Consider the following 24,890-nt stretch of genomic DNA (forward strand, 5'->3'; position numbering starts at 1 on the left):
GGTCGCATTTGGTTGTACATAGCTCCACCCTCTCGTGTCACTTCTGGTTGCAAATAACAAAGGTGGCAATGGCCAAAAATCAAGATAGCAACGGGCAAAAACCAAGATTGCGACAGTCATAAACCAAGATTGCAACGGTCAAAAACCAAGATTGCCAAGGCCAAAAACCAAAATGGCGATGGCCAAAAACCAAGATGGCGACGGCCAAAAACCAAGAAGAAGACGGACAAAAACCAAGATGGCAACGGCCAAAAACCAAGATGACGACGGCCAAAAACCAAGATGGTGACGGCCACAAACCAAGATGGTGATGGGCAAAACCCAAGATGGCGGCGGCCAAAAACAAAGATGGCGAAAACCAAAAACCAAGATGGAGAAGGCCAAAAACCAAGATGGGGACAGCCAAAAACTAAGATAGCGACGGACAAAAAACAAAATGGTGATGGAAAAAACTAAGATGGCGACGGTCAAAAACTCAAGGCTTGAAAATAGCAGTCCACAAACCAATGGATGACCTCACGCTGACTACGTCCATTTCTTATATACAGTCTCTGACGCCGACAGAGGACGTTAGATAACAGTGGATGGTGCAACAGTGTTAATAAACTACAGCTTCCTCCATGTTTGACTCTCCGGCCCCTCAGAGATCAATGCTGTCGAGACACTTTGCTCTTGGTCAACGGCACAAATTTGTGTGAAATATGAAATTATAGTAAACACTCATCAACCACTACATAAGAATCACAACATCAGAATTGAGTGTTGTTTTCCTTTAGTAGGTGTCAGCTGAGTGTGTTGCAATCCATAATAATGTTTGTTATTGCTCACACATGTTTCATCAGGTTTCATCAAGAGCAATAAAACTTGTATTCTCTTTTATCTCTCATGTTTTCCATTCTCACTTCTCCCTCCCCCGCTCTGGTCACGGTTTCACCCTCTCTCTAACCCCCGCACTCTCTCAATCTCGCACTTCTTGGCTCCGTCCGCTCTCTTTTCAGCATTTGTTTTTCCAACTATTCCCATCTTATGTTTTTCATATCTAGTGAATACAGTAACTTTACGAGGGTTTGAGGGAAACATGGGGAAATTGAAAAGGAGAGGCTTTCCGCTGGAGATGTAGAAGATAAAGGGAAGGAATAGTGCATGATGGCATGTTTCACCAAATGTCATGAAATGAGGATAATAGCCAAAGGGACGTGTAACATCTGGGTATCAGGAGGGAGAGGATGCTGTGTTTCCTCTTACAGCTATGGATGGGCATTTCATGCAAAACTTCTATTTGTTAATCACTGGGAACTATTCCATTTGTCTTCAAAGTTCGCCCAGAAGACCAGTGTGTAGAGCCACCACATCAAATCTAACTCAATGAATTAAGACCACTGAAACAGTTTGAATGAAATGTGTTTTGTGATGCTCCGCCGCTCGACCAGCTGAGGGAAAATACATTTTTAAGACAAGACGACAGTTGCATAAACTATTCCATTTTTTTATTTATTAATGAAAATTCCAAAATCCTTACTTACAACAAAAATAAAGAAACTAATTATACATGTGTGGTCAATGATAGGCAAACTGCCTTTTTATCTGCCTGCTCTCCGTTCTTATACAACTATAAACATATTTTCTCCTGGATGACGTTTGTTTTTGACGTATCACAAATACATTGTAGTCATCGTCCGCGTAGGGAGGATGTTGGGATGGATGAACTTTCACTCAGGAGACTGTTCATGTCCTGCGTGAAACCAAAAGCCAACGTCGACTTACTTTAAATTACGTAATGTAACAACTAGGGATGCACCGGTACCACTTTTTTTCAGACCGAGTACAAGTTCTTACATGTGGGTACTCGCCGATACTCTATATATATTATTGTCTCCTACAAAATGTTCCTATACAACTAACTTTTAAACAGTTTAAACAGTTTTCAACACACGGTTAACGTTATAAATTGCAATAAAAAAAAACAGAAAATGCAACAAAACTATTTGTAAGTGAAGGTTGATGGGACACCACCAGCGGCTTCCTGGGTAAATGTCCAGTGTTTGTTTGACCCATCCTCCCCGACCTCCTCCCTACGCGGACCATCGTTGTGATACGTCAAAAACAAACGTAATCCAGGCTATTTTAGACATTTTCATAAACCTGAACGACCCTTTTTCATGAGCCAAAAAACTCACCAGATCATTCAAGGCTGGTGAGTTTCGTTGTCAATATTGCGCCCATCAATCCATGTACAAGTGTGCAATGAAAGACTTTCAAACGCTTCGCAGTACTTACTTAAATGAGATAAAGATGAAAGTGTGAATGCCAATACGAGAACACGAGAGAACGTAATAAATCCAACACGCTGGCTATCGGTCAAGCGTCTGCCCTCCGTCTGTACATTTCCATTTCTCCAGTACTTGTTCCAAACCAGCAGAACATTTACTGGAGCAGGAAGAATGTTGATGTGGAGAAGTCACATTGTACTTTAAGCAAGAGTTAGTGCAGGTTATAGCTGTACAGGTGCTATAGGAATGCTGACTGTTATATGGGTTCTGAACTACCCTGGGAATGGGCCGTGTCTATAAGTACGACTTAAAAATAAGTTGCTCATCTGATGGGAGTTTTCTTCTTTGTGGAAATTCCCCAAAGATCATATGAGTCTGGTATTTAATACATGTATCGTGAGAGCACTGAAGCTTCTTGTGTTTTGTATTAAACAAACAGCTGATGCTGAAGAAGTATCATAGTGAAGGAAGAGGGGGGGGGGTCGCTGCCAGACACAGACGGATTTATGTTTGTATATCAGCTGGAAATCACTAACACTGCAGCCCTCCACCCTCCACCCCCCACCCTCAGACCTCCACCCTCAGCCCTCCATCCTCCATCCTCCGCCCACCACCCTCCACCCTCAGCCCTCCACCCTCCATCCTCAGCCCTCCACCCTCCGCCCTCCACCCTCAGCCCTCCGCCCTCTCTGTATATGTGTGTATACAGCATGTCAATGACTGACATTTTCCCTTGAATAGCCTATAACTGTAGAGACTAAGATAAGGATCTGCTGCTCAGAGACCTGCTTGTTTCTTTGGCTTGTGTTTGTCACGCTAAAATAACCGTGTCGCTACGGACACGTCATTGGTCCTTGCATCTCTTCATCGTTACCCACATGTGTGATGACCTTCTGATTCATTTTGGTTACGCCTACATTTAGAGTCTGTCCTCACAGGACCCTCATACGTATAGTATTCATTTTTCTCTTTCCGCCTATAAAACCGTGACCGTGACCGAACTTTAACGAAAACACAACACCTCTCTTCATAAAGGTCCCATATCGTGCTCATTTTCAGGTTGTATTTTGGGTTTCTACTAGAACATGTTTTCATACTTTAATGTTAAAGAAAACCCTTTATTATCCTCGTACTGTCTCTTTTGGTTAGAAATATTTAAGTTTATAGAAGACATTTTCAAAAAGACTATATTTAAAAGCAGAGCATATCGTACTCGGGGAAACTTCCAATTGGTCTCGGTAAAGATGAACGTTACTTATTTAGAATAGTCAGAATCACGGCATTGAAGCAAATAACAAAAGGGTGGAAAAAAACTAAACCCCCAGATTTTATAAAATGGAAAAGTTTAATTCAAGAAGTAAAAGTTATGGAAAAGGGAACTCACAAAATAAGAAAGATGAAGGATGTTTTTGAGAAAAGATGGAGTCTAACAGAAGGAAAAATATAGCTGCATGGGTTAGCAGGCATACACATATACATATGCCTGGAGGTGACCTGACATGTGAAGGCGGACGCATGTGCGTGCCCATGTACAGTAAATTATATTGCTATATCTCTACGCTCCCCTTTTTTATTAACTTATTTGTTTATTTAATTTATTATTATTATTACTTTCTTTTCTTTATATTAATATTATCACATTTTTTGTTTCTATTCTTTCTTTTTATTATTATCTTTATTATTATTACTTTTTTATTTTCTTAATTTTATTTCAATTTTGAATGCTGAAGTTGTTTTCCCTAGTGTACTTAATGTGTTCGTTTCTAAGCTCGACTACTTAAAAAATTGGTATATAAACTACTGTAATGACGAACTGTAAATTGCATATATGAAAACAACCTTGAAAAGAGGGAAAAAATAAAGTATGAAAAAAACCCATTACAGTTCATAACCGCCACCGCTTCCCTGAGCTCCCGAGTCACGCAGCTGAGTGTGTGGCGCTGCGGATTGCACAACACAGCGGCAGCCCGAAAACACCTGCTTAAGAGCAGATCACATTAATGGAATCAATATCTCACAGCATCCCATATGATAAGAATATGCGCGCAAAGGTATCAGCTGGAGCTGGAGGACCCGCCTGCCGGTGAGAGAGTCGTGTATAAGACGAGGACGGTGTGTCGGCGTTGCAACCACAGTTTTAGGGTACGTGAATGGAAGCAGATCCAACATGCCCAATGTCACGCTGCGGAGGCCGATCACGTAACCGATCCAGAGCTGTACGACCAGCCACAAAGGAACAAAAGACGTTAATCATCACAGTCAGCGGGCCGTTCTGCTGTAGTTAGATGGAGGATTCTCTTTATGAGCTGCACACAGTCTAACTAGTGTCAGGGTTTTTAGATAACAGTGGGTCAACTACATCAATGAAAGCTATTGTAATAATACACACGGCCAGTTGTTCATTGATTCTAAAAGATTCCACTTATTGATGCTGAATCTCATCGATTAAACTTATTAAAGGATCATTTTACTATCAACCTCTCACCTGCTCAACTCATGACTTTTTTATCGCGCTTGATGATAAATTGCAGAATCACGTGTCTCCGACTTCTATCAGAGCTTTGTGAATTAATAACGTACAGTTCAGTGTTTTATCTGTGGCTCTCTTCAGTACAATCCATTTACTTCTATGTGTAAAGTGGGTCCTCAATCAAAGAGCCAGTTTTGCACTGATCTGTAAAACACAAAGGTCTTTCATATGTCAAACAAGAGACAGACGGAGCTGATGATTGGAACAGAAAGTCCACTCATCTCTCACACAGAAACAACCTTGAACAGACCCTCACACATCCAAAACGCCTCTCCTCTTCCTCAAAGAGCTCAGAGTGCAGCATTTTGCCTCAAAGAGCAATCTAACAGTGAATTGCGCCGACGCTCTGCTGTCTTTAAAGCTTGCTGTGTGTCTGTCCACACCCTGACCGGTGATGTCAAAACAGCTGTTTTGCATCAGCAGTCCAAAGCCAAATATTTGCTGTAACATCACAGCCTCGACACGGAGCAGATCTGGAGATATTGCACCCACAATGCATCTGTGTGAGACAAAGAGAGGCCGCTGGAGCTTTAAAGAACACGACCTTCTGATTAGAGATCACTGACCGGAGCAGGACGGGTCAAAAGTCTAAAGAGCAGATAAAACAGCTTCTTCTTCTTCTTCTTCTTCATTGTAGGTAGATTATTATGATTATCATATTTTAAAAAACCATAGAAGAAAATAAGAAATCTGGTTTTGAACTTGCAAATTTGACAAAATAATCCCAACTCAAAGTCCACTTGCTAACTATATGTAGGAGCTTTCAGCCATATCACAGGTCTTCATTTAACATGTGAGCTGTTGTGTTTTTACACATAGAACCTTTAGGACTTCTATTCTATATTAAGTTAAGCATCATTCTCCACCATGAACATAGTAGTTCATGCCACTGAAGACAATGTGATATGGTTGATAGCTCTGGAAAAAGCTAGTAAGTGGACCTTGAATGCGGTCGAACAGTCTTTCCCAACTTAGTGAAATGACCAGAAAGTGTCGAAGCGGCAGCCATGATAAGAGCTGGTTGAATTTAGTGCTTTGGAGACAGTTTAGAGAGTTGGCGAGTGATCTAAACCGATATGAGGAGAGTGGAAGTTTTTCACAATGGATGCCTCAGACGAATACGCCAGATCTTTGGCCAAACAAAATCTCCAACCACCAACTGTAAAGGACCGGATCCTGAGAGTTGCCTTAAGATGGACACCACCAGGCAAAAGAAAACCCCAAATCCACCTGGCGCAAAACTGTGATACAGGAGCTGGACAAGATGAACCTGTCATGTGGAGAGTCCCAACATGCTGCCAAAGAGCGAATGCAATGAAGAGAGCTCATTGAAGCCTTATGTCCCATAGGGGATGAAGGGGAGTGAGTGAGTGAGTGAGAATTTAGAGCTGCAATGATGAGTCACCTAATCGATTAGTTGAAAATAATCGGCAACTGTTTTGATAATCGATTCATCGTTTAAGTCATTTTTCATACAAAAATGGCAGAAAATGCTGTTTTAGCCTCTCAAATATGCAGATTTCTGTTCTATATCATAATAAAGTGAATCTCTTTGGGTTTTGGACTGACAAAACAAGACATTTAAAGACATCACCTTGGACTTTGAGAAACTTTTTTCACTATTTTCTGACATTTTATGGACAGGAATCCTTAATTGAATTGTACAGCATTGAGTTTGTCACATTTTCTATGTGTTATAAATAAAGTTACTTAAAAAAATATAAAATCATCATGACCTCATGATATTTTCCATGGAGGTCAAGGAGAAGTGTTCAGGAAACGAGGATGTCATTTTTGGACTATTTGACCGCAGCCCTTGAGATGAGATTATACTCTTCTCAGATATGTCTGAAAATCACAATATTCTTCTCTTCTTGATAAAATGATTAACTTTCACCGCGAGGTCCATTGAGTAGCCGGGGCCTTAACACATGATCTTCATCAACAGATTTGAACAGCTCCTAAATAAACCTCATGGTGAGGTTTTTTTTCCAAAGCTGAGAATGAACTTTAAAACTCATATTTTATCACATTCAGCTGGTGAAAGACAGAAATTTCAGCAGACAAAATCCTGATTTATTTATTTTTTGTTACAAAGCAGGAAAGCTTTAACAAATCCATGGATGTTAAAGCGGGCGTTGAAAAGCCTCCTCTTACCCTAGACTCCCTAAAACAAAAGGTAAATCCCTTTTTTTTGTGCTGGGGAGCCGGTTTCGAACCTTGGACCTAAACTGGAGGAAGTAAGAAACCAAATAACTGCTGGTCACTGTTGCATACAGCTATTTACACACAGGCAGTTGTCTGCAGTACATGTGCTGAAACGGGATAAAAGAAATCCAAGAAATTCTTGGAAATCAATCAGAGCGGACTGACGGCAATCTCTACCAAAACCTCCTTTCAGTCAGACAAATACACGCAGCCATTATTTACCACGCTGGTGATAAATAAATTCACACCACAGCTGAGAGCCAGGAGAGAACATTTGATCGAACGATAATACCAAAGTCCTGCCGCGGACATGTTAACCCCCTGACCCTGTCCTGGAGCGTTCTCCGTCGCTGCTATTGGAAGCTGAGAGCTGATGTATTGGCAAATTGACTCAGCGGGAGCAGATGTTACAGTGCCGTCTCTTAAACCGAAGGCAGCGGGGTAAAAGAAGGAAAGGTACTCGGTCGCTCCACAGGGGCTGAAAGCTTAAGACTTGAATACCTGAGCTTAGTTACACGCATGCCATCCTAAATCTCCCAGCACCCGTGATCCCGTCTTCCTTCCTCTCCCCTGCTGCTTTCCAGCCTTCCTCGTAGCTTTGCTCGTCTCGTGCAAAACACAACTGTACATGTGCTCCATGTGTTCATGTATGTCACAAACATGCTGGTAGAAGATGAAAAGCCGAAGGAGTTGAATCCTCCAGACGGCAGAAGAGAAGGAAGCTTTTCTTCTCCTAAATACCACACTGGGGGGTTGTGTGTGTCTACCCCATTAACTTTAAATCCTTTACTTTATTAAGGACCATTTTACAAAGCACATCATTTGTGTCTAAATTTCAAACCCTATAGGACGTCATTATGAAGTGCAGCATGAAAAATGTACATTTATATTTACATTGTTTTCATGCAGGAATCTACTGAGGTCACAAATAGCAGACTTGTCTACTGGGTTGGATTTTATGCACTTCGGTACTTCACATCCTGAATGTGATGCAAGAAAGTCTTTAAAATGGTTTCCGCTATGATAATGTAAAAATAAGCAGACTTATTGTTTGCCTTGACGGATTAACTATGCCTCAAGCAAGTTTCAGGTGTCTGCAAGTTGATGTTTATACTATAATGAAACAAACTGAAACCTTCATAGGCAAATATATTTAAATGCTTATGATTTGAAGTTAATGAGCTTTGAGTGTACAAAATTATCAGTGTGATCCTTTAAAATTGAGATAACTCCAGTCCAACCTCTGGTTCTGAGAAGTGAAGTCAATGCTGAAGAGCCTTAAAGGTCCCATATAATGCTCATTTTCAGGTTCATACTTGTATTTTGTGTTTCTACCAGAACATGGTAACATCCTGTAATGTTCAAAAAACACATTATTTTCCTCATACTGTCTGCCTGTATATGCCTGTATTTACCCTCTGTCTGAAACGCTCCGTTTTAGCAGATGTTGAGGGAATTGTGACAAAATTGCAACAGAATTGCGTTGCTAGGCAACAGCTTGGGTCCATGTGTACTTCCTGTCAGCTGATGACATTCACATACACTGCAACCAGGAATAAACTGGGACACATTTAGAATGTTTACGTTTGAAATTGTGTCAATGGTCTAAATATTGTATACTTGTGACATCACAAATGGGCAGAAATCCTGACAGCTTGTTTCAAATGCAGAGTTTCTAAATAGAGGCTGTGTGTATTTCCCTGTGGATTGAATGTTTTGATACTTTCACAGTATTTATATAGGACTTAAGCCTGCTTTATAGTAAAAACACATGAAAATCTCACTTTTTTATAATATGGGACCTTTAAACCTGCATTTTCTCTAACAGCCAGCAGGGTGCGACTCCTCTGGTTCTATAGTAATCTTTGAGAAAATGAGCCTACTTCTCTTGATTATTACTTCGATAGATTGTAAACATGAGTTTATGGTCTCAATTGCCAGTTTCAAGTCTTCTTCAATACAGCATGATGTTCATTTAGTAAATGATGGTCCCATTTAGAGTCAGATAGACCATAAAGCAGGGGATGCTTTAGGGCGTGACTACCTTGTGATTGACAGGTCGCTACCACGACGTTGTCCCTGTTTTCGTCGTAGAACTTTAACCCTTTCACAGTGTGTTTTCACTTCATGAAAGTTAATTATCACCTTTTGGTCACCTAAAAATGTCTTATTCAACGTTCGGTTGTACTTAGCTCCACCTTCTAGTGTCACTTCTGGTTGCAAAAAAACAAGATGGTGATGGCCAAAATGCCAAACTTGAGGCTTCAAAACGGCAGTCCACAAATCAATGGGTGACATCACAGTGACTACGTCCACTTCTTTAATACATTCGGTTAACACACAGACATGCAGTGTTTTTTGAGACTTTTTTTTGACTCAGCCAAAAGGATTTTTCTTCCCTGTTTTGCCTCCACTCAGTATAATTAAAACCTCATTGTAAGACATGTTATTCTTTTGTGGCCACTACCTTACCAATTATTTTTCTTTTCTCATCTGTCTACTTCTTCTCTGCTTCCCCTCTTTTCCACCATGTGTCTTATATCCCTTTTTTTTTTAGCCAAAGCTTATACATCGCTCTGCGTCGACCAAATCGTGTGGCATATCTTCTGGAGTTGCAGACTTTTTATGCCAGTTATATTTTTATTTATAGGCGAACAAACGGTAATCTTTTTCATTAAAGTCACATGAAGTTACTCTGAGTTTGTTTGCTGGGTTTGATATACAGTAGAACCATAAAGTGATCCAAGGAAGATTCTTCAAAATGATGTAGTTTGTAAAAAGAAGCAGACTAACTGCTCACGGTGATGGATTGAGTATCCCCTAGGCAAGAGTCAGCAAGATGATTTTCATACGTTAATAAAATGATGTGAAACTAATGGCTCCCTAAAGGGGAACAAACTCAATCTAAAGCCTCGGACACACCAGGAATGTCAGGAGCGCGTGGCGGTTGCGTGGCGTGGTGGCTGCGTGATTCACGCGTCGGGCGTTCACACCAGCTGCATTTCAGCTGCGTTTCTGCTGCTGCAGCTGCTGCTGTCAGCCCTTTCTTTCTACATAGAGTTTGCCTTTTAATGGCCATTTCATTTCATTATAAATATCATTTATATTTATTTTAGACTGAGAAAGATTAAGAAACGTGTGGTAATTTGTAAATAATAGTAATAATCCACAATTAAAACTCCGTACTATATTCATTCATTGAGCTCTCCAAGTCACTGCATGTTCTACAACACTGTCTGGCACATATTTCAGAGTAAAAGCCTCGTGTTAACAAATGAAGGAATTCTGTCTACAGAAAAAATGCTTGAGGGCTTTTATTTTGAAATGAAAGCAAGAAGTGTTGATTTAAAAATAAGTCTTTACTTTTTTTTCATCTCCGTAACATATTCTACTGATAGACATCAAAACTGTAGTAATGTAGCTGATATGTTAATGTTAATATACAGTCAATAGATCACCTTCACTGTCTGTTGTTGCTGTGAGACGCGCGCAGCACGCGTCAAAAATAGGCGAGACCGTTAGTCATTTAAACATTCAGTAGGTTAAGTATATCTGATTTATTAGTAATAAGCTAAAACATGTAATACCACCAGTTAATTTAATCTGAGCTTTTAGATTTTTATTTGTCCATTCAACAAACATCGCTGAGTTTTAACTCGGCCAGTACATTGTTCTTCTTTCCCTTCTATGTTCTCCACACAGTGTTGTACAATTAAAACCTTATTGTGATATTCTTTCTTACTGATATCTCTCCTTCTTTCTTCTCCTGCAGCACCTTTACTTTCTGCCTCCATGTCGCTCATCTCTTTTTTTTATTTGTTCCTGTCCAGCTGGGCTTCTTTCCTTCCCTCTTCCTCCCTCCTTTTTTCTTCCGTACACTGTTTCTATTATTATTTCAGTCCACCCCCATCGATCACTCCAGTCTACATCTTCATCAGCATCCTCATCATCTCATGCCAACACCTCTATCAACATCATCATCTTTCTCCATCGCCCTCTCACACACATATTTGTCACATCATTATCGTCATCACTCACTCACTGATCCTATTAAGTACAGTGTGTGTGCACGTGTGCCCCACAGAGGAATCTACATGCAGAGCCGACATACATTTGATAATAATTTCCAGGAGATAAACTGCTGTCAAAAACTTTTTCTTCTTCTATGTTTAATAGTTTTCCATTCTTTCCTCTCCACCTCATTCTGAATACTCTGCCCCTCTCACACTCACCACTTGTCATTCTCAGTTTTTTATAGAACCGTCATGCCAGATGGTTTGTTACACAGAACCATGTGAGAAACCGTCATTGGAAACTGTTTGGAAAAGGGCAGGCACTTTAAAAAAATATGGCAGTTGATTGGATGAACCATCTGTCAATCAAACTCTTGCCGACACCAGTCGGGAGAAGAGCAAAAACATGTTTTCCATCGAGAAAAGTCTTCATTGCCGCTCTTTGCTCTTCTTTCATCGAAGAATTCCTCTCCAGTTCTGATAGAACCGATGCTATTGCAGCATCTACGCCAACCTCTTCAGTAGCCGCCATTTTCTAAGCTTTCGCACCACGAATAAAACCATCAACCGATTCTGCAGAACAGGTTGAGTTGCGCCTATATTTATAAAACAACAACATGAAGGCTCCATAGTCCGAACCAGAACGGCAAACTTTATTACTCCTTTTACTTTATTACTCCTTGACAAAGGCAGTGCAGACCAGATCCAGTCCTTCCGTTCTTACCTTCACAATAAAAGCCCTAAATGCATAATATTCGCAGGAGAGTGTTTTGCATTTTCGTGTCATTTATTCATCACGCCCCCAGTGTGTAGAGGCCTTTACTTAAAGCCTGACAAGATGGATTTTTTGTGTGATATCGTGATCACGCGATTCTTGCGTGATCTCGTGATATCGTGAGAATCTAGCTGCCATGCAGTGTAGAGCGTCTAAACCGCATAATTTCAGTTTACCAGTAAACCAAACCCAAGCATCTGTTTGGGACCTGATGAGCTGTCTGTTTTGTGCCAGAGCTTAAATGCACAGAGGGTGTGAGTGAATTCTCAAACGTATTACTGAAAGGTTTATAGGTTTATTGCATTTATGTGGGTAGTTTAACTTTAAAAAATAAAGATTTGACATTGGATTCATCACATATCCAAATCTAGTGCTACATCCATTAGCCTGCATACTATGCTTCTTTTTCCTCTTTACTTGAATGGATACGCTTCACTGTTTCATGATCCTGCCAGCACTCTGGGGGCGTCAGCATTTCCATGCAAGTACTATAAGTCAAAAATAGTTCCACTTGTTGGAAAGAGATTGGAGATTGTTGGATCAAATGGCTTTAAGTAGCTTTGCAGTAAGGAGCCGTGATCAGCGCGTCCTGCCAGCCAGCACCTGTTAGCTGCAGCAGCTGGGATGTCTTATAGACACCAAGGATCTGCAGCAACAGGCCTTTACAAGTAGGTTCTGGTCAGACTTGACCTATATTTGTCCTCAGGAATGTTGCTTCTGTCATCCCAGCGGCGCTCTAAACTGTGTTCGGGGGTTTTCAAACAACGCTGATTGATTATCTTTTAGAGAAACCAATGGTTATCTCTGGGACCCAAATGTAAGCTAATACATGAGAGGCACAAATTGGGGGCTAGCAGATGGTTAGCTTAGCTTAGGATAACATCTTGGAAGCAGGGAGAAACAGCCAGCCTGGCTCTTTCCAAAGGTAAAACCAAAACCTGGATTTTTGTACGGATTAACCAAACAAGATATAACATGTTAGTGACTTTTAGAGGTTTACGATGGTAGGCGGATCATTTGTATCTTTGGACAGAGCCAGGCTAGCTGTTTCCCCCCTGCTCCCAGCTTTTATGCTAAGCTAAGCTAACTGTCTCCTGGCTCCAACTTCATACTGAATGGACAGAAATGAGAGCGGTATCGATCTTCTCTTCTACCTCTCGGCAAGAAAGCAGATTGGGGTGTTCCCCAAAATGTCAAACTGTTCCTTTAAATGCCATTCTCCCAACAAATCACAGGATTCTAACCTGTTACAGAGAAGACGATGAGAACGACGAGTTATAGCTGGGTGATAATTCAATATGAAAATTGATCGTCTTTCAATGGAATCATATCGTGATGAAATCATATATCGAGATATCATGATACACAATTCTAAATTGATAATAACAAGCACATACTAACTTTGATTTCTCAGAAAATGTAATGTAAAACATTTTGAGGGAAATGTCATTTGAAGAGAGCGGTTTTGTTTAGGGATGTTACGAGAAATGATACTTCAGTACCAAGTCGATGCCCAAGTTCTAAAAAAGTGACGGTACTCTTTTTCTACAGTACTGAAGGTACCGTACGATGCCTGTTATGGTCATTGGTAGGGATGTGACAGTGAGGAAAATTTCCCACCGGTTAATAAACTTGTGACAACACCGGTGTTACCGATCACACTGGACATTTTACAAGAAAAGATGAGGGTCAACATGTGCAGAGCGCTGACTCTGAGCTTTACCGTCGGGTGGCGGTGTGTCTGGCCTCTCCGGCAGAGCTTTTGCTGCGGGGCTCCGCTGCGGGGGTCTACCTGGCACCGCTGCTCCGTGACGGCTCCATCGCGGCGATTACCTCATTAACGTTATGGTTCCCTTATAGCGTTGAGATTAAACGTGAAATATTGCCAAATAGGTGCGTTTGCTTTTCGCTTCGACAACAAATCCTCTGCCTCCTACTCCTGCTACTCTGAGCTGACGGACCAGATGCATTCACGGTCAGTATGTAGTGTCTGTCGTCTGACTATTGATTGATAACATGCCGCTGATTCGCCAAAATGAACAAAATGGGTCAATTCTTTTTATTTATTACTTAAAGGCTACATGCCTCTGTTTTTCATAATGTTTTTAATAAAAGAGTACGTGTTGAATTACATGGGATTTATTGTTGTTCTTGTTTTTTTTACCGTGGTATCGAATTGGGTATCAAGAATTGTGGAAATTCACTGGTATTGGTATCGACTACTAGATTTACGGTATCGTGACATCCCTAGTTTTGTTTTACATCACAATTTACATTACCACTCAGTTCAACGTGATTGACCTGTTAAGCCCTAGCCTTATCCCTCGGAAAAAAACGCCTAAAATAACTACCCAAAATGAATCAGGACTAGCTCCCCAACCATAAGGCTTAGATGCATATATATTATATATATAAGATTAGAAGAAATATTAGAAGAATATAAGATTTTTTATCCTCGCCTAATATAAAATCTTAATTTTAAAGGCAAAATCACCATTATAACAAAGATCCCATAGACAATGATACAACTGAATGCATTTTACTACTCTTTACTATAACTGGGACTGTAAATTTGATGAAAATACACAAAAATACACCATTTATGATACAATTCATGAAAATATACTCAGGCGCTCTTTATACAGTATACATATTGACTGTTTACTGGGAGTTTTGTAGCGGCAGGATCCTTCAATTTTGAGCAAGGTTACTCATTCTCCTACGATGGTCAGATGCCAAACAAGGAGAGTCAGGAAAGCAGCCAAGGAATGCCAGTTAACAGCCAAGTCAAGAGCAACTCCAGTGGACCAGTCAATGTGAGTTACAAGGCTCGGCCTTAATAAATCGTTTAACAAAACTCCCTCTGAGAGGTAACACTAATGTACCACTGGCAGCCAGCTTATCAGTGGCTGGCTGCCACAGTTGCCGGCTTCAATAAAGACGTACAGTAGGCCTCATCGGCCTCTTACTGTAGGCTGTGTGATTTTTTTAGTATGACACCTTAAGCTCCTTCAGACCTCTCTGCTACTTCTTTCCTGCTTCTGGTTTAGGTTTTTGTGATATATGTATATATATGCTGTATATATTAGAAGTGGACGTAGTCACCGTGACGTCACCCATCAGTTTATGGCCGACGGTTTTGAAGCCTCGAGTTCGGCATTTTGGCCGTTGCCATGTTGGTTTTTGTCCGTCGCCATCCTTGCAGCCAGAAGTGAGACGAGAGGGTGGAGCTAAGTACAACCAGATGCTGAATAAGACATTTTTTAGGCGACCACTGTGAAAGGGTTAAAGTTCTAAGATGAAAACTAGGACAACTCCCAGACCAGGTTGCCGCCTGGTTTTAGTTTGAGAAAGCATTCGCCTCCATATTTTTCTGATAAATGGAAATGGACATAAAATAAAAATGTCCTCTTCCCTAAAATGTGGTTAATTAAGGCCCTGATTGCTATGTAGGTTATGCACAGTTAAACATTGTAGAACTTGTGCAATTCAAACTGTATAATTGTTGTGCAACCTCAGTATTCATCTGCACAAAATGTTAAAAAAGAAAAAAGAAGATTGGTGCCACAGTTCTCCAGTACTTCCACTGATTTTATAAGAAAAGAGACGGCGCCTGCTTGGTCTGCCAGCTCAACCTTACCACCATATTGGCTTTTCGACTCAACAATTCCTTTTTTTTTTAAAAAACCTTAATCCCCTGACGCAAGCTGACGAAGAACACAACACGGTCTTGTTGTACTAAATCAGCTTTAAGTGGAACCACAATGTCGTGTTGTTAGCCACGAAGACGCACTACTGGAGCTGGTTACTGTAGGGCAGCATCAGTCGGAAAAATAGGATAAAAACACTCAAAAGTGCTGACATGCAAATGAATTTGGATTAGCTTGATAATACCACATGTGGTGGATGTTTGGAAGGAAAAAAAGTAATTGGATGTAAATGTGTTTGGATGGTGTGTCACCAAACTAGACATTCCTGTTCCCGTCCACTGAGGACCACCGGGGCATGCAGCTGCACTCTCCGATTGTATCGTACAAGTAGAGCAGAGAAAGAGAGGAGGGTGAAGAGGTGAGAGGTAAAGGAAAAAAACATTGGGTGAGAAAGACCTAAAGAAAAAGGACAAGAGAGGTTTAAACAAAGACAGACGGTGGTGGTTTGTGTGTAATTGTATGGGGGCTGTAGGAAATGAGGGGGCTGAAGATATACGGCTGTAAGCGTCCAGACATCCAGACTAAGCGGGAGAAGTCCTCTTGGCTATGTCTGCTGGAAGATGACTTATGTCGATGACTCAGTGAGCTTATGCATGTGTGTGGGGGTGTGTGTGAGAGAGCGACGCGGGGATTCTCCAACCACAGCTTCCCTCAGTCATTGGTGTGTTCATGCTGATTCAACAAATGCACTGTGACTGTTAACCTACTGCAGGAGATGTATGGGTAATAGTAATGAGATGTGTTTAATTAGTGTTTGTATGCATTTCTTTAGCCATGAGACACCCAAGTTTCGACCTTCTGAGCCATTGATTCTTGTGTGTAAAAACTAGCGCTGTCAAAGTTAACACAATAATAACGCGTTAACACAAACTCATTTTAACGCCGCTCATGTCTTTAACGCGTTAATGCAACGTGCTTTTTTCAGTTTTAGCTGGCTCAGTTATAAAGCTAGAGGGAAGACATATGACATCATATAAACTAGAAAAACCTGATGAATCCATCGGTACCAACCGTGTCATACTAGCTTGTCGTGAAGGAGGTTAAATAATGCTCCAAACTTACGCTAAATTTTGTAGAGGAAAAGGGTCCCTTGACCTCTGACTTCCAGATCAGTGAATGTAAATGGGTTCTATGGGTACCCACGAGTCTCCCCTTTACAGACATGCCCACTTTATGATAATCACATGCAGTTTGGGGCAAGTCATAGTCAAGTCAGCACACTGACACACTGACAGCTGTTGTTGCCTGTTGGGCTGCAGTTTGCCATGTTATGATTTGAGCATATTGTTTTATGCTAAATGCAGTACCTGTGAGGGTTTCTGGACAATATCTGTCATTGTTTTGTGTTGTTAATTGATTTTCAATAATTAATATATACATACATTTACATAAAGCAGCATATTTGTCCACTCCCATGTTGATTAGAGTATTAAGGTGCATTTTGAACAGCTAAAAAATGTGCAATTAATTTGCGATTAAATATTTTAATCATTGACAGACTCAGCAAAAAACAGCCGATTAGACTGTTGTCAGGCTATTAAATAGGTGTTATCAGTCGCTATAAGCCCCATAGATGAAGGTCATTAAGTGCATACTACACCCACTAGTATGTTTTATCATCTATCACATGGTAGATCACTGAAAGACAGTATAAAAGAACACAACAGTGACCTCTAGCATAGTAATTATTACAGGAGCAGAAGTGGAAGTCAGGCGCTGTACAATAGACAGTGTGAAACTCAATAAGGTGTGGAGGTCGGGGACGATGGATGGGACACAAAACACAGGACTTTCACCCAGGAGACCGAAGTTTGCATCCCGTGTGAAATCAACAACATGTAGTTGTCTTTGTGTTTATTTTAACCCAAAACGTAATGTTTTTTTTTCTTAAACTTAACAAACTGTTTTTTTTGTTGGCTAAACCTAAAGAAGTTGTAGTTTGTTGTCTAAACCTAAAGAAGTTGTAGTTTTGTTGCCTAAACCTAAAGAAGTTGTAGATTTGTTGCCTAAACCTAAAGAAGTTGTAGTTTTGTTGTCTAAACCTAAAGAAGTTGTAGTTTTGTTGCCTAAACCTAAAGAAGTTGTAGTTTTGTTGCCTAAACCTGAAGAAGTTGTAGTTTTGTTGCATCAACCTAAAGAAGTTGTAGTTTTGTTGGCTAAACCTAAAGAAGTTGTAGTTTAGTTGCCTAAACCTGAAGAAGTTGGAGTTGTGTTGTCTAAACCTAAACCTAAAAAAGTTGTAGTTGTTTTGCCTAAAACTAAAGAAGCCTTTTTGTCTTCAAAAGGTGATGTTTTATTCAGTTTTACATGTTAGAACGTGTTGCTTTTAAGTTTCACTTTCACTTTTACAATGTAGTAGGCTCCTACTGACCCACATCTATGATGCTTATAGTGACTGATAACGTCTATTTCATGGATTGATAACAGTCGAATCGGGTGTAAAAACACATCTTTATGGGATACAAACCCGTCTTGGTACAAAACAAATCACTTGTCTGATCAGATCCCACTCATCAATGCCAAGTAATACCAGGTGTTTTTTTAAACCTGAACAGATGGAGAGTTGCCCTGAGGCTTAAGTGTTTCAGCACAAAGACATAACATTCACACTTTTGTTCAAGTTGGCTCACGTTTTTCCCCCAAATGTGCACAATCAGGAGCAATCTGTCAGCAATCAGAGTCTTGCTCAAGGACTTTGTGTAGCCATCAATCATGTCAACCACCTGAGCTGCAGCTACACCAAAACAGTTCACTTAAAGTTGCGAACATCTATAATTTTAGACCAGAGGTTTGTGGTTGTAGGCAGGTTGCTGAGGGAGAGACGTGACGCAAAGATACTACTTAAAGGGCAACGGACAGGTGCATGCTGGTGTACGGGAAATCAGTTATTGTTGTTTGGCCTGCTGATCTGGCCCAGCACGGTCAGCAGTTGGAGCCAATTAAGGTACTTAAGCACCTCCAATTTGTGGCATAATTCGTAGTCTTTCTTGGAGTCATAACTCTGAACACACAGACATGACAAATGAGAGGGCGTATTGCACGTTTCGAGTGTGTTTGATACAAACGACTACTGCTTCAGTCACATTTGCCCGCCTAGGTAAGCCGCAAATGTCAGTAGTGTTCCTGATCTATTTTCACATAAACAGCGATGCATATGATCGTGGCTCAACGGTTGTGTCTGGTTGAGCTGGAAAGAGACGGTGACTGCGGAGGAGACGGTCTAGAGGCAGTATATGTACAGAGTAGGTTGCATGAATAAACACTGCAAAAAATACTCCTCACTACACAAGAAGTTCCTGCGTCTCGAGAGTCTGTGGACAGAGCCGGAGAGCAGCACGCTCTGCTTCGCCCACGTTGCAAAATGTAGATAAATATATTTATTCAGTGCTTTTTTTATTGGTTACACCCGTGAGACACGTGCCGCCACGGGGCTGGTGCAGACAAATTGAAATGGGAGTGCATCTGTTGCGTGAGACTTGCGAGTGAAAATGTCTGATACGCTTGCGGTCTAGACGGGGGGGGGGGGGGGGGGTTACTGTTTCTGGCTGGGTCATCAAGCACCAGTTTTACATATAAAGCAGGTAAAAGTCGAGCGTGTTCAACCCAAACACTTGGTCTCTAATCAGCAGCCTGCGAACACACACAGCTGGAAGAACATAAGCAAAACACCCAGCGGCACAACACTGTGTCAAGCACAGACTCATGAAACAAACAAGTTGGAGCACATTAATGTAAACATGTAGTGAAACAGGCTCAGCGGTTTTGAGGTCACCAGTTACTTCACTTATTGATTGTTTTTTGTGATATATTGTCGACGGCCTGAAGCAGAAAATCGTGTTTATACTTGCACACGCCCTCACAGGCAGCGAGGTCAAAGGTCAGGCTCGGCCACAGAGCCATAAACGCTTTGATTCAATGCTGCACCATCACTACTGCCACCAACTACCTCTCCTCAGACACTAAAAATACAGAAATAACTCATATTTTTCTTGTGTTTTAAGTAAGTCACTTTTACTTAGACCAGGGGTCAGCAACCTTTACTATCAAAAGAGCCATTTTAGGCAAAAATAATAAAAAAAAATCTGTCTGGAGCCGCAAAACATTTGATCATTGTGATGAAGGTAACACAGTTTATAGTCTAAGTATATAGTATATAAGTCTAATGCAGTGAGGGCCAAAGAGTAAATGTACTACGGAGTATTAGGGCCACATTGAGGGAAAAAACATCTGAGATTTACAGAATAAAGTCAGAATATTATGAGAAAAAAAGTCGTAATGTTACGAGAATAAAGTCATAATGTTATGAGAAAAAACTCAAAAGTTTATGAGAATAAAGTCAGAAGTTTACGAGAAAAAAAAGAAAATAACACGGAAAATTACTACTTTATATTCTGACTTTATTCTCGTAATATTATGACTTTATTCTCGAAATCTCAGATTTATTTTATTTCCCTCAATGTGGCCCTAATACTCCGTCGTACTGTCGTACCATAGACCTACAATAATGATAAATATAAAATGAAAATGTAAACAAAAAAACAGTTATTAATTTCCACTAATTTAAAATAATAAATCCACAGGGAGTCACTGGAGAGGAGCTAAAGAGCCCCTTGTGGCTCCGAAGCCGCATGTTGCTGACCCCTGACTTAGACTGTTAACTGTAAAGATTGGGTATAGCATCAACAGTGTCGGGTACAAACTGAGAAAAATGAGGTGTCTTTCTTGTAGCTCTCACATTTCTAATACGTTTCTCTTCCACTCAATCCATCATATACTGCAGTTTCCAACACAGGCATACATTAGAATGATAAATACTCACTGTCTTATTACTAAGTAAGTGTTTCATTATTGTTTTAAGGAGTCACTTATGGCCAGAAATGAGTTGAAACAGGCCATAACGTTATTATTGGATGAGTGAGAAACATTATTACTGTTATTGAATGTCATTTTAGTATTATTAAAAACAGTACATCTGCTGTTTTTAATAATAAAAATGGAACTTAGGACTATATCTTTTCAATTGTCCATCTGAGTTTGTGTAATTCAACACACATGCAGCCCTGTATATTTCTATGACGAGTGTGACTCCCTCACAGCTGAAGGTTCTTCCATTACGATGACAAATACGCCCAATTAGTCCCACCCCAGCGGTTCAGTTCTGCATCAGTCCACACACACATGTTTCTCAGCTCACTGGAACTGAGCAGATTCCTTCACGCTGAAACAGACCTCCATCTGTTCTTTAACCCGCGGTCAATAGGATCCGGCTGCACAGACGTCATTTAATATCCAAAATATATCATTTAGATTCAAAATTATAGTCTGGATTTGATCAGTTAGCACTCTCGAGATATAAAGTACATATTTCAGTATGTAGCAGTGCTATTAGCTTTTAATTGACCTTCTTCCCTTTATAACGGACACGTATTTTACAGTAGCTGATTCTGATTGGTTGTGCTTTGTTTGCTGCTTTTCTTTTACAAAACACCTGCAACAAAACCGTCTTACCATCAACTGTATTGATTTAATCCAGACTACAGTTAGAACAACCCTACTTTATCTCCTACAAAATCACGTTCCCATACAACTAAACTGAATTATCAATTATGTTTTGAGGGATATTTTTTATTTTCTCCCAGATTACATAGCAGTTTTAAACAGTGTTAATTAACATTGTGAATTGAGACAAAACAAAACAACAAAACTACTTAGTTTAAATGACTACATTGGTTATGTTACTAAAAATAATGTTAACCTTAAGTTTCACACAGGATATTAACAGCAGTCTCCTGGGTTAATAGCTCTATTGTTAGGCTATTATTAGGTATATTGTTGCTTTTTAAATGACAAAGATGACATTTTTAAAACTAAACTACTTGTTTATTGTTAAATGCAGAACACAGAAGCGTTTTCAGCTGAGACACTTTGGTTGCATCTGGTTGTTATGCAACGGAATATTTGTGGAAGTAAAAATGTTGGCAAAGTAGAGTACTTGCTCTGGATGATTTCCCGCCCTTCCTCCGTTGTGATTGGATGGTAAAAAAGTGACAGTGAAGAGCGCACAAGCATTTTACCCAGAGTTGAACTTTTTTCAACCCTCTGCGACCAGAAAAAAAACACCATATGTGGAGCGCTCAGTGCAGAATAGACACTCAGCGTCCTTTCACGCTGCTGGCGTTTTTTAGCATGATGTAAATACGCGGCTCTCCCATTGCAAAGAATTTTAAAAATAAAAACGTGAACGTAGCAGTTGTGGCGGTTGCTTGCCATTACCTGCGGTCAGAAATATAAAGTAAAAAACTCTGCATGTACTGAACTTCTTCTGAACGTCAGTGACGTAGTTATTCATTTCTTTCCGTACCTTGGAGATGTATGCTTTGATGCCTTCGGCAAGTTTGATGCAGGGCTCTCCGAAGAGCTGGGCCAGCTGGTCGGGGATGTCCTGGTCCTTATCCAGAGCGTTCAGTAAACTCAGGCACTTCAGCTCCTCTGTGACACCCTGGCTACGCACCTACAGGACAAACACACAGGAAGACAAAGACTTTTACTGCCCTGTAGCAAATATTGACCATATCGCTGTGAGATGTTTGTAGTGCTGTTGGTGGCTTCATTATTTCAACAAGCGCTGAGCTTTCTGGCTTCCCTGTTTACGTCCAGCTTTGTGCGTTGAACACAAACCAACCAGCCGACAATTTACAGAGATTCATGCCCAAAAGAAAAGAAGGAGAAACACACCTACTTTTAAACATTATCAAAGACTTGGATATCAACAGATTTTTGGATATGAGCAAATATCACAACGCTGACCTTTTCAAGAAGGAGGTTGAAGGAATGAGAGAGGGAGGCTGAGTTCACCACCGGTTACGTTAATCAGAGTATGCACAGCTGCATGTAAACGGGAATATTAGTAGAATATTCATTTGCATTAGCCATGTAAACAGCTTAGGAAGTAGGAATATTGTCTTAAATAAGGGAAAAAAACTGAATATTTAGTGTAATTTTGCTGTTTGACGATATCCACCTGCTCCTGTTAGTTCACGGGACATTCATGCACGTCATTTCTTCCTGCTGCTAAGACCAACTAGTTGTCTTCTATAGTGTGACATCACTCTCTGATGCAGTAAGCTGCACTTTCAGTGTATCATCTCATTTCACAGTCTGTTTCCTCTTGTTTCATTTAGTTACATCTGTTTACCTTTTCTGTACACGTTTTGCTACTTATTTGTTGGTTTGGTGCACATTTCCAAAAAACGTGCTTTCACTCCTGAAGTGTATCTGTCCTTGGGGTGGAATTGGGAGTGAAAGAACCTGAAATGTTTTGGCACAGCGACTGCTGGCTCAGGCAGCTGTAACACAACTCCTTATGTAACACTTAGTCAAGAGTTTCTCCTGGACGTACACTTGTTTAGTGCATTAATTTCCAGACGCCTAATAAGAGACAATTATATCAACAATTCCTCTGGGGAACAAATTGTTTCTTTCCCCTTTTGCTGCTCCTCCTGTTTGGCAGCGACTTCCATCTGAAATAAAACATACATTTTAATGTAATTTTAGGGCAGCGCGGGTCGAATAAGACATCTTTGGGAACTGAAATGTAGAGTGTGTGTGTGTGTGTGTGTGTGTGTGTGTGTGTGTGCGTGTGTGTGTGTGTGTACCCTTCAGGGAGGTTGTGAACGTCACGGTCTGAAAGCTCTGCTAATGACTCTATAACAAGCACTGATGAGGAGAGGGAGATTGCAGAGCTGCACTCCTTCACCCCTGTTCTTTGTTTTTATTAATTTCTTTCCACTTGACCCCCTCGTCTTCTAATGAAACCTCTTCCGTTTGTCTTCTCTCTCTGTGGTTCCTTTCTTTCTGTCTTTGTCTCAGCGATACTGTTCATGTTGATGCTTGAGTGAAGATAGCTGTGTTTACGTTAGATTAGATCAAACCAAGCGGGCGCTTACGGGAAGAACTGTGTCACATCTCAACAGTCTCAACTTGTCGCCCAGTCCTGAAAAGGATGACTCATGTCTTTAATGTCAGGGACAAAATATCATAATGAGTCTAATTGATTGCACATGTAATCGTTCCGGTCGGTGCACATTCCGGTTACAAGCTTCTTTCCAGGGTGAGGTCATTTAAGGTCAAATCAACAAAGTGCATAAAGCTGAGAAGGAGGCTTCCCTACCTTGCTCCAAGAATCTAAATATAATTTAACATGTCTATAAAACTGTATTTTATCCTTTCTAACAAAATAGATGAGAGAGATGAAAGTCCATCGAAGCCTTTTATTTGTTTCTGATTTATTTCTTCCTGTTGGCAGAGAAATGTCTACATCTGGGATCATAAATTTATTTTGGGCAAACATTACACATCTAAAGTTTTTTTTATTTTACTGTGGATGGAACAATCTTCACTATCACAGCCCCGTTTTGAAGCTGTATTTTTATACCAAATTATTATGAAGTTTATCTTTGCTTGTGGTGTAGAAGTATGTAGATACTTTACTTAAAGTTGCTATTAGGAACTTTAACTGGTTATGAAACAGCCTCAATTTAACACTGATGCCTCTGAATGACCTACAGAAGCAAACCAACCATCAGAGAGAAGATTGGCTGTTTCTATGAAGTTATTCTTAATGCTCGTCATCGGTGCCACTGGGTCCGATTCCACGCAAAATCAGACGAAACCATGCAGGTTCACCAGAAACTCCTCCAGCTCAGACTCCAGTGGGGCCTCCGGCAGCAACCAGCCCGTCGCGGACAGACCCAGATCCGACTTCGCTGCCGCCTTCGACCTGCAGTCGGAGCCTCTCTGCTCTGCCGGTCCCCGCTGGGAGCCAACACCGACACCACGCTGCTGGAATACAACCTGTACCCACTGGAGGAAAGAGAGGCACGGGAGAACCAGAACCAGGACTGAGCGGGGCAAACTGTCAGACGTGGCTGCAGTACAATGAGAGGTTTTCTAAAGGGACTCTGGTGCTCAGTAACACTAGCGCTTTTGTCAACAGGGACTGGCAAAATCTACAGAAAATTCCTGGTAGTAGCTTTAAGTTATAGTACCAATACAACAATATAAAAAAAAAACTCCAGTGCAAGCAAAAGTCCTGCATTCAAAGGTTTACTCAATTAAAGGTACAGAAGTATTATCAGCAAAAACGCACTCAAAAGTACTCTTTATGCATATTAGTCAGTGAGCAACCTCCGGGTCTGAGAAGTGAAGCCAAGGCTGAAGTACCTTAAACCTGCATTCTCTCTACCAGCCAGCAGGGGGCGACTCCTCTGGTTGTATAGAAGTCTATGAAAAAATGAGCCTACTTCTCTCTTGATTTATTACCTCAGTAAACATTGTAAACATGAGTTTATGGTCTCAATCACTAGTTTCAAGTCTTCTTCAATA

The 24,890-nt window shown here is 40.7% G+C and overlaps 1 protein-coding gene across 1 annotated transcript in view; it reads right to left on the reverse strand.

The window, feature by feature from the left end:
- The window catches only part of tnfsf10l (TNF superfamily member 10, like), an 84,515-nt gene that overhangs the window by 23,637 nt on the left and 35,988 nt on the right, over positions 1 to 24,890 (reverse strand). Inside the window, exon 2 of the mRNA XM_037759759.1 lies at positions 21,868 to 22,017. Coding sequence (XP_037615687.1) covers positions 21,868 to 22,017 — 150 coding nt within the window. The remainder of the gene's footprint in view (positions 1 to 21,867; positions 22,018 to 24,890) is intronic.

The sequence above is a fragment of the Sebastes umbrosus genome, chromosome 22, assembly GCF_015220745.1.
Source record: "Sebastes umbrosus isolate fSebUmb1 chromosome 22, fSebUmb1.pri, whole genome shotgun sequence".
NCBI lineage: Eukaryota > Metazoa > Chordata > Actinopteri > Perciformes > Sebastidae > Sebastes > Sebastes umbrosus.